This window comes from Furipterus horrens, unplaced genomic scaffold (assembly GCF_987537825.1).
Source record: "Furipterus horrens unplaced genomic scaffold, mFurHor1.1.pri manual_scaffold_6, whole genome shotgun sequence".
NCBI classification, from domain to species: Eukaryota; Metazoa; Chordata; class Mammalia; order Chiroptera; family Furipteridae; genus Furipterus; species Furipterus horrens.
The window spans coordinates 84,621,309-84,632,575 of NW_028327176.1; the positions used below are offsets into that span (position 1 = coordinate 84,621,309).

Below are 11,267 nucleotides of genomic sequence, written 5' to 3' on the forward strand. Positions count from 1 at the left end.
GTTGTGCCTGCAGCTGTTACCACAGTAACCAGGGGCCGGATGTGTCGGTTTTAGGGTGCGAAAGCCCTCTTCTCAAACCTTCTAGCTCGAGAGTCTGACGACTCTAGTGCACACTGAGAAGCTGGTAATGAAGGGTTTTTCATCGAGAAGAGAAGAAAGGAATTTTTAAAGCACTTATAGAAGCGCAGCGAATGGAAGGTTTGAGATTGCCGCTGTGCCTGGCAGAGACCGAGGGAGGCAGTTGACGTGAGAAAGAGCCGCACAAAGGCTCCCACATCCTTCCGGAAGCTACATGGAGGCGCCTCAGCCTCCCGGTCTACCGCCCCCCGGAAGCGGAAACACAATCCCAGCGTGCCCCTTCCTCACAGCCCTCCAAATCCCGCTGCAGCCATTGCAGCAACCACGATGCCCAAACGAAAGAAGCAGAATCAGCAGCCGCCGCCGCCGCTGGACCCCCAAGTGCCAAAGCGGGAAGAGACCAGAAACGAACACGATGGGAGTCCTACGGGTGAGGAGCCCGGGAGGAATGTGCACATGCCTGTCAGCCGGTGGTGGCGAGGACTTAAGGGCTGAAAGATGCGGGGGAGGGGGCTCCAACGTTAGGAGGAAGGGTGCTCCAACGTTAGGAGGAAGGGTGCACGCACTGATGTGGGGGTGTGGCGTTGAGGGCCGATCCGAGACGGAACCCTGAAAGAGTTCTCGTACTTGAACCCTCAACTTCAGTCCGGCCCCTAAACCTTTCTAAGGAAGGCTGGGGAAGAGAGGATAAAGAGCTCCTTTGCGCAGCCGCAGAACGGCAGCGGGTGGGGCACTAGAGAGGTTGCAGGTTTTGATGACTGGGTGGGATAGCAATTTGTGATTTGTGACCAGGCGTTCACAGGTAAGGTGGAAGTGTATCCTCTAAACTACTGGGGGCAAGGGGAAGCTATTTGGCCAGCAGTTAGAAAGAGGGGTTGGATTACCTCTGGGTATTTTGGATAGCAACAGTGTCAGGGAAAGAGAAAATTGTAGATATCCCTTCCGCATTATCTCCCTTGACTGAGTCTCCACTTTCTACAAATCCTGAAAACTTGCAAAGGGAAGAGCAGATAGATGGGGTGAAAACACCTAGCACTGCCAAAAATGTACCAGGTTTTACTGGTTGGATTACGAAATGAGTAATACAACCAAAACATAAGAACACGATCATCAGTCCTTTAGTTCATTATAATGATCATATTTTTGTGTCTCCTCTTAGGACAACCCAGCCTTCTGGGCCCTCCCCCCATGGCCAATGGAAAGCCTGGAGACCCCAAGTCAGGTGAGGAGGAAGGGACCCAAATCCTTTGATTGTGTCCTAGAGAAGGGAGCAAGGGAGGAACTAAAACCCAGGAAGGACTTAAAAGCAAAAGATCAGGGATTCAGTACCTAAAAGGAGAGATGTTGTGTATTCACAGCTTGGAAAACTCAATGTTGTAAAAATGTCAGTTCTTCCCAAATTGATATGTAGATTCAATGCATTCCCAGTTATAATCCTTATATTTTTTTGTGTGGAAATAAACATCCTGCATTATTATATGGAAATGCAAAGGATTAGAGTGAGAGATTACAAAGATGATCTTGAAGTGGGAGGGCTTGCTCTGAATATCAAAACTTAGTGTAAAGCTAGTTATAATAATGTGATGTTGTTGCAAGGATAGACGTATAAGTCAATAGAACAGCATAAAGGGTCCAGTAATAGGCCCACACATATCTGAAATAGTGGTCTTTTCAGTTAATGGTGCTAGATTAATTGGATATTCATGGGAGAAAAATGAAATTTGATTTCCTATTCATACCATATACAAGCGTCAATTCCAAGTGGACTCTAGATTTAAGTGTAAAAGGTAAATAATTCTAGGAAATAAATATATTACATCATCTTAGAGTAGGTACAAGTTCTTACACAGGAAACATACACTAACCATAAAGGAAAGATTTATAAACTGATCTACATTAGAAAATATAAACTTCTATTAATTAATGACACCATTAAGAAATTAATAAAGTAGAAGATACTTGCAAGAAATGTAAACAATAGAGCTCATATCTAGAATATAAAAAGAACTCTTATGAACAGGCTGTTAGAAAAATGATAAAAGACTGGAATAGCCCCCTCATAAAAACTGAAATCTAAATGGCAAAAACAAGTGAACAAAACCATCATTAGTTGACAAATAAACGCAAGATAAAAACATACCACTTTGAAATGGAAATGCTTGTGTGCTGTTGGTGAGATTATAAAATGATACAACCACTATGGAAAACAGTATGGAGGTTCCTCAAAAATTAAAAATAGAACTATCATATGATCAATTCCACTTATTAGTATATATACAAAAGAAAGGAAAGCAGAATCTTGAAAAGACATTTGTACACCCATGTTCATAGCACTATTCACAATAGCCAAGAAATGGAAGCAACCCAAATGTTTGTTGACAAATGAATAAACAAAATGTGACATATTTATACAATGGAATATTATTCAACCCCCCAAAATAAGAAAATTCTGTCACATGCTACTGCATGGATGAACCTTGAAGCCATTATGCTAGCGAAAACAAGCCAGTTACAAAAAGACCTATACTGTGTGTTGACACTTTATATAAGGTATCTAAAATAGTTTAATTCATAGACACAAGGTAGAATGGTGATTGCAAGGGGGTGAGTAGAGTGGGGAAAGGAGTTGTTTAGTAGCTACAGAATTTCAGTTTTACAAGATGAAAAAAGTTCTGGAGATGTGTTTCACAACAGTGTGAATTAATTAACACTACTGAGATGTACACTTAAAAATAGGTAAGTCTGGCCCTGACAGGTGTGGCTCAGTGGATTGAGTGTCAGCCTGTGAACCAAGGGGTTGCCAGTTCGATTTCCAGTCAGGCTGCGGGCAGAATCCCCAGCTGGGGGTGTGCGAGAGGCAACCACACATCAATGTTTCTCTCTTTCTCCCTCCTTTACCCTCTCTCTAAAAATAAAGTCATTTAAAAAAATAGGTAACGTGGCAAGTTTTATGTTACATGTTTTACCACAAATTAAAAAAAAAATCCACACTCAGCAGAATTGCAAAAAATGAAAAAGATTGACAACACCCAATGTTGTCGAGGCTATGGAACAATTGCTAGTTGGGGTACAACCACTTTGGAAAAAGTTTGACTTTATTAAACTTGAGCATACATACACTCTAGGACCCAGTAATACCTCTACTGGGTATATACTCAACAGAAATGCATACATAGGTGAACAGAGATATGTATAAAAATGTTCATAGCAGCATTTTTCATTATAGCCCCAAACTGGAATCCGCCCACATGTCCACCATTGGTAGAATGGATAAAAAAAGTTGTGTGTGCATGCAGTAAGACACTATGCTGCAATGAAAATGAAATCCTGGGGCAGGTAACCTGGATGAATCTCACAAACATGATGTTGAGCAAAAGGAGCCAAACACAAAAGAATGCAGACTGTATAATCCCACCTATGCAAAGTTCAAAACCAGGCAAAAGCTAACTTATGGTGCTAGAAGTCAGGACAATGGTTACCTTTCAGGAAGAGGGTGGAATAGTGAGGAAGATGGGACTTCTGAAGGTCCTATTCCCTCACCTGGGTGGTGAAAACAAATTGTTTACTTTGGTGATAAACGAGTTGTGCACTTGAAATTGGTGTATTCTTTTGTGTGTGTGTATAATGTAGTACTTCAATAAAAAGTAAAAAAAGAAAAATTTTGGGCTGCTTTATCAGATTTAAGTTAGCCATTGATCACCTTTCCATGGTCTCTCTCTTTCTCTAGCTCTTCACAGAGGTCCTCCAGGATCAAGGGGGCTGATGATTCCACCACTGCTGACTCTCCCACCTCCTCCCCGAGGCAGAGGCCCAATTTGGGGAGGCTTAGGCCCCAGGTTTGGCCCATATGGTCGTCGTTGGTGGGGGATCAATGCTGAACCTCCTTTTTCCGGACCAGGGCATAGTAGTCCCTCCAGGGGAGGCTTTCACAAAGAACAGAGACATCCTCGAAGGCTCAAAAGCTGGTCGCTTGTCAAGGATACCTGTCCGCCCAAGGATGAACCCCAGGTTGTGGAAGGTGAGACCCATTTTTTTATGCCTGTATAGACTTAATACCCATCACTCCCAGAGTAACCATGACTATTCTCCTTTGGGCTGTCCTTTGTCCTTTTGAAGTGGGAGTAGCCCTGAATGTTTCTTTCCCAGGAGGAACACTACTGTTCCAGAGTATCTGGAAATGGTAGGGAGTAGGAAATCTAAGCACCCTCTCTTATCTCTACTTTTTGTTACATTTATTTTCTTTCTTACATTTTAAATTGCCCAATTTTTCCTTGCTCACAGACAAATCTGATCGCCCTGTTTGCCGACACTTTGCCAAAAAGGGCCACTGTCGATATGAGGACCTCTGTGCCTTCTACCACCCAGGCGTCAATGGACCTCCTCTGTGAGACTGCCTTTCCATCCAAGCTGGAAGGAGCTCTCTGTGACCTAGCAGCCACATATTTCCCTGTGGCCCTGTGACAGCTACTGTGATGCTGTTCCACCCACCACCCCCAGCCAGTGACACCCACCCCTGTCCACCACCTCTCGCATTTGGAGTCCAGAGTTGTGTTTCATCACTGGTGCATAGTGTGCACTATTCTGATCAGCCTCCAGAGCCTTGTCTTCAGGATCCCATCTTTGCTCCCTTCAACTGCCTCCTGGATCCTCTCTCCCTCACCAGCTGACTGCTGAACAGGAAATTTATTTGGTGCTGTTTCTTGTGCAATTGTCCATCCAGCCCCCAGTATTGCCCTCAATTCCTGAGCACTGGAGCATTCCCTTCTTCTAGCTGCTTGTTTTAAGTCCTTTTTATGTGATACCTCCTACCCCCAATATTGGCAGCTGCTCTGTGAAACATCCTAGGTTGTCTGACCTGGGGTTAATATTGAATGACTGGTACAGAGTCACTCCCTGAAAAGCTATTCTCCTTGCTTTTGGACATTGTAGTTTCGCCATCAGTAGCATAGCCTCCACTGCTGTGGTCTGTGATCACTGTGCTTTGTGAAATGTGCATCCCCTCATAGCCTTTCTCAGTGTCCATGGCATTTCTGTGGCTTCCCAACACTGGAGTATTTCTGCCAAAATGAGTGAGGCTCTTGGTGCCCTCTAGACTTTCCCCACCTCCCAACACAGGATGTACAACAGGATGACTACTTTCCTGGCCTCTTGAGATGTCCTCTAAAGCCTCTGGTGGGCCTGCCCTATCCCTTCCACAGCCCATTTTAGTTAGACTGCATCATTGTGAGGCCATTAGGCCTCCTTGTTTGAATTCTGTGAATCTCCACCTGACCTATCTTTGGGTGGAACCTGGACAGTACTGTCATCCTCACTCAGCCTCTGTCCCCTATATCTCTGGCACTGGTTGTTTTCTGTGAAAACAACAGTGAACAGGCTCAGTTTTGAACTGGCCCTGAGGAACTGTGTCAGGATTTGTTTGGGCAAGAGCGAGGGATGAGAGCTGTTGAAGAACTAAAAGTGAATTTTTCTTTTTAACATTTTATATTAGTAATAAATGCAGTAGAAATGAGCACTTTCTTTAATTCTGACGTTCCAGTAATCTCTGGAGGTGCAGATGCTATTCTTGTTGAAGTGATTTATTCTTTTAGTTCATACACAGTGGTGATGGAGAAAGGGAAAGCTTAAGTTTCTTCCAAGCTGAAGGAAGCAGTAGGGAGTCATTAACCAGACCAGCCTGCATTATGTTAAACATTTTATCTGTGTGTGTAGAGTGCCTGTAGGCCAGGCACTATATTAGGCACTAGAGATAACAGCCAAAACCAGTAAATTGAAAATCCACATGTTCGTCCAAAAAATCACAAATACATGTAAAGTCAGATTTTTCAATAGTGCTATAAAGAAGTAAGAAATGATGAAAGGGGGAGTATGTGATAGAGGGAACCTCAGAAGCTGACAGCTGAGGCAAGCTCTGAAGGGTGAGTAGGAGGGAAGATAGGAGAGCTTAGTCTAGGCAAAGGTGAATGCCAAAAGGTGGGAGAGAATAAAATTGCAGGAATATAAAATCAATGTACAAAAATTCAGTTTTCCTATATACTAACAAAAGTTCAGAAAAATGAAAAAAATTTCCTTTTGCTACCAAAATAATAAAATACCTAGGAATAAACTTAGCAAAGGACATGAAACACCTATACGTATACTGAAAACTACAATGTATTAAAAGAGGGCCATGACTGACATGGCTCAGTGGATTGAGCACCGGCCTGTGAACCAAAGGGTTGCTGGTTCTATTCCTTCACCACTTGCCTGAGTTGTGGGCCAGGTCCCCAGTTGGGGCCGTGCAAGAGGCAACCACACATTGATGTTTCTCTCCCTCTCTCCCTCCCTTCCCCTCTCTAAAATGAAGTTTAAAAAGAAAAGATAACATGGAAAGGTATTCTGTGTTCATGGATTGGGAGAATGCAATATACAACTTTAATGCAATCCCTATCAAAATACCAATTTTTTTTGAAGAAATAGAACAAAAGATCGTCAGATTTATATGGAACCACACACACACACACACAAATTAGCCAAAGCGATTCTAAGAAAAAACAAAGCTGGAGATATAACACTACCTGGCTTCAAGTTATACTACAGAGCTATGATAATCAAAACAGCATGGTATTGGCAGAAAAACACAGATAAGAGGAACAAAATTGAGAGCCCAGATATCAAACCACTTGTATATGGACAGGTAATTTTTGACAAAGGAACTAGAAACACACAATGGAGGAGGGAAAGCCTCTTCAAAATGATGCTGGGAAAATTGGAGAGCCATATGCAAGAAAATGAAACGACTACAATTTGTCCTCGTGTAAAAATATTAATTCAAAGTCGATCAAAGACTAAGATCTGAAACGATATACAGAAGAACACATAGTTACTAAATGTATGGACCTTGGTTGTGGAGAACATTTTATGAATTTGACCCCGAAGGCAAGGAAAGTAAAGGCAAAAATAAGCAAATGGAACTATATCAAACTAAAAAGGTTTTTGCACAGTAAAAGAAACGAACAAAACAGGCAACTGACTGAATGGGAGATGATATTTGCAAACAGCAGCTCTGACAAATGTTTAATATCCAAAAAGAACTTAATAAAACAATATCAAACAATCCAATTGAAAAATGGGCAGAGAACTTGAACAGACTCCTCTCTCCAAAAGACATACAGTGAACAGATATATGAAAAGATGTTCAACTCGACTAGCTATTAGGAAGATGCAAATCAAAATTACAATGAGATACTACCTCATACCTGTTAGAATGGTTATTATCAAGACAGGTAATAACAAGTGTTGGGGAGGTTATGGAGAAAAGGGAATCCTCCTTCACCGCTGGTGGGACTGTAGACTGGTACAACCACTGTGGAGCATAGTCTGGCGGTTCCTCAAAAAATTAAGAATAGAGTTACTGTATGACCCAGCAATCCCTCTCCTAGGTATCTACCAAAAAAACCCTCAAAAACATGCATTTGCAAAGATATATACTCCCCTATCACTGAAGCATTATTCATGGTGGCCAAGACCTAGAGACAACCAGTGTCCTTCAATAGAGAACTGGATAAAGAAATGTGGTAAATATATACAATGGAATACTATTCAGCCATAAGAAAAGACGAAACACCATTTGCGACAACATGGATAGACCTTGAGAATATTATGCTAAATGAAATAAGTCAGAAAAAGCTAAGAACCATATGATTTCAATTATATGTGGGATATAAAACTGAAACTCATGGACACAGACAGCAATGTGGTGGTTGCCAGAGGGAATGGGTGGGGTGGAGGGTAGGAGGTGGAGGAGACCTAATATATAGTTACAGAAGATGGATTGACTTTAGGTGATGGACACACAGTGCAATACAAATCTAGTATAGAAATGTACATTTGAACCCCATATGATCTTGTTAACTAATGTCCCCCAATAAACTTAGTTTTTTAAAAAAAGAAGTGGGAGGGGTGTGAGGTTAGGCAGAAGAAAGGAACTAGACCACCTGGGGCCTTGCAGAACAAGGGTTAGGGGCTTTTAAGAATGAAGCCTTAGAAGAGCTTCAGGCAGGCCAGTATCACAGGTTAGATTGTTTTTTTAAAAATATCAAGTCCAATGTAGGGAGTTGGCCAGGCTTGGGGGTGGAGGTTAAAAGTTACTTCAGTAATCCAGGTGAGTCACAGTGGTGGCTTTGACTATGGTTGTGGAGTTGGGGAAGAGTAGAGATTTGGAAATAAGAGGTCAAAATGAAAGTATGTTGGGTTTTTGGGGGTAGTTTGGCTTGCATTACTAAGTGCCATTTAAAAGGAAAGGTATTGAAAAAAAAAAAAAAAAAGACAAGCAATACCGCTAATTTCCTTTTGACAGGGTTGTGTCTGAGTTGGCTTTTTAAAGACAGGGAAGGATGTTGTTGGATATACAATTTTGGTATTCAGATTAAAATGCATAAATCTGAGTTATCTGCATCTAGGTGGTGGTTGAAGCCATGAGCATGGATACATTTATTCACTGTAAATATTAAATACTATGGCCCAGTTTATCAACTTTAAGTTCAATTGTAACAAACCAAATAAGATAGAAGTTTACTTCTCTCACAAGTCAAGAAGTACACAGTCCAAGGCGTGTGTGACAATCATGCTGCCACAATCTTGGGTTTTACCTCCCAGATTTCAGCTCCACAATTCCTGGCATCAGACCCTCCTATTCACAGTCCAAAGCAAAATTCCAGTTTGCTTATCCATGCTCCAATCCTCAGAATTGAGGAAGGGCAGAGCACACCAGCTGTTTTCAAGGAAATTTCCTTGAGGCTAACATACAGCTCTTCAGTTTATATGCCACTAACCATACCTTAGTTCTGTGGTCAATACTAGTGGCAAGTGAGGCTTGGAAAAGTACTCTATTCAGGCAGCCACGTGCTGAGGAAAATGTTGGACTTCCAGCAGGTGAAAACGGTGTAAGATGAGCACCCTCTACCAGCCACTCCCTGCTAAAATTTCAGGATGCAACAGAAAATAAGACAGTAGCCCTGGGTGATGTGGTTCAGTGGACTGAGTGCCAGCCTGCAAACTAAAGGGTCGCCAGCTCTATTCCCAGTCAGGGCACATGCCTGGGTTGAGGGTCAGGTACCCAGTTGGGGGTGCACAAGAGGCAACCACACATTGATGTTTCTCTCCCTCTTTCTCCCTTCCCCTTTCTCGAAAAATAAAATTCTTTTTTAAAAATAAAAGACAGTAATAGTGACAATGCCCTTCCATCTAAAGACCACCAGGAACACACCTATAGTCAAACAGAGTTGGGTTTATTTAACTCTAAAGACATTATCTCATTACAAGAGAGTTAGAAATGACAGGATTAGTGTTAGGTGATTGGGGGGAAGGTTCAAGGAAGAGGGGATTTGTTCTAGATTGGGAACTGTTGGGAAGTAAAGGCAATTCTATGATTGTACATCTTAATAAATCTCATCTAACCCTGGCTGGTGTGGCTCAATGGATTGAGCGTCGGCCTGCGAACCAAGTGTCGCTGGTTCGATTCCCAGCCAGGGCACAGAACTAGGTTGCACGTCAGGTCCCCAGTTGGGGGTGCGAGCAAGAAGCAACCACACAGTGATGTTTCTCTCCCTCTCTTTCTCCTTTCCCCTCTCTCTAAAAATAAAGAAACGAACAAACAAATAAATAAGTTATAAAAATAAATAAATCTCATCTAGAAGGAAAATGAAATGAAATATGACTACAGCTGTAACTTAATAAAAAATAAAATTAAAAAGCAGCCATCACTCATTGTATCCAAGAGGACGCTGTTTACTATTGTTTAGTATTTATAGTTTACACAGTGACCTTGTTTTTGTCTGTGCTTAGAGAAGATTATGAACTTTGTCTTTATCACTGTCACAGAATGACTTTACCACTGGTGTTCTGTGAGGTTCATGATGAACGTGAGAGTACATGGCCTAGCTGTGAGAATCATGCCATTTCCCAGTCATTAGGGCCTATTTTTGTTTTTGTTTTTTGTTTTTCAAAAACAAAAACAGATTGTGATTAATGATATAAAGGAAATAAATGGGATATTGCACAAAGAATAATGCTTGGCTGCTACTTGAGACATAGCGATTAGGAAAGACCTGTTTGAAGAACCTGTAGCTAGTCACCAGGAAGGAGAATATCAGATAGAAAGAAGAGAGGGCCCAGAATGAAGCCTTGAGGAAACTGATATAATTGGGCAAGTTGGGATGGACAAGGATGAGCCAGACAAGGAAACAGGACGGATGGCCAGAGAGGCGGGAGAGATCTCACAGTGCAGTATCTGGTTACTCTGTGCCAGGTACCATGTTAAGTTCTTCATATGTATTGTCTTATTTAAGCCTCACATTCATTCAATGAATACGTTAGTGCCTTCTCTGAGCAGGCACTGTTTTAGGGGCTGGGGGTGTATCAATTAAAAAGACAAAATTCTTGCTCATATGGTGCTTACAGTCTTTTGAGGGGGATCAACAATAAGGACATGTGTAATATAATCTCAAGTAATAAGTGCTCTGAAGAAAAACAAAGTGAAAGAGGAGGCTAGAGAGTGACAGGTCAATACTACAATACACAGGGCTTTTTTTTGTTGTTGTTGTTGGTAGGACAGACTTTATTGTGGCTGCTCGTGGTAAAACATTCAACCCTTCAACATGTGCATTAGGTTTTGTTGTTGTTGTTGTTGTTTGTTTGTTTTTTGCTGATGACCACAGTGTGATGCTCAAAGGCCTTCAGCCTCATCTTTGTCAGTATAGTCAATGGTTATTTTAGTTATAGGGAAAAGTCAGGAAAATCTGGTTTAACATCCCAATTTAAGGACTGCAGCATCTGCAAACCATTCATATAAAGTGCTATGTTCAGTGCAAAAAGGGCAGACTCAGAAGGGCAAGCAGATGCCAGGGAAAGGTGTTTCCTGGGAGACAGATGCATTCTATGACTCAAAGAAGGAATAACCCCTTGTCAAATTTCGAATAGAAGTTTGCGAATAGAGCCCAAAACTAAATGAGAAGTCAATCCTATCAATATCTGCGGAAAATGCATTCCAGGCATAGAAAACAGCAAGGGCAAAGGACCTGAGGCAGAAATGAGTTTTAGTGTTTGAAGTGAAAATGGAAAGTCAGTATGACTAGCTAGACTGTGAGAGATGAGATCAGAAAGTTTGACAGCGGCCAGATCATAGAGAGCCCAGTAAGCTGAAGCAAAGCATT

General features: G+C 41.8%; 1 protein-coding gene across 2 annotated transcripts; it reads left to right on the top strand.

Annotated features, from left to right (window-relative positions):
• The first annotated feature begins 221 nt into the window (after window positions 1-221).
• Window positions 222-6,462, top strand: PRR3 (proline rich 3). Of its 2 annotated transcripts, XM_090282003.1 has the most exons (4): window positions 222-508; window positions 1,238-1,300; window positions 3,806-4,096; window positions 4,360-6,461. In XM_090282003.1, exons 1-4 carry the CDS (start codon window positions 406-408, stop codon window positions 4,464-4,466), a joined length of 564 nt encoding a protein of 187 aa, XP_090138129.1. In that variant the 5' UTR covers window positions 222-405; the 3' UTR covers window positions 4,467-6,461. The 2 variants fall into 2 exon arrangements, with proteins under 2 accessions (XP_090138129.1, XP_090138128.1); XM_090282002.1 differs by lacking the exon at window positions 1,238-1,300 and having other exon boundaries at window positions 342-508; window positions 4,360-6,462.
• Window positions 6,463-11,267: the final 4,805 nt, after the last annotated feature.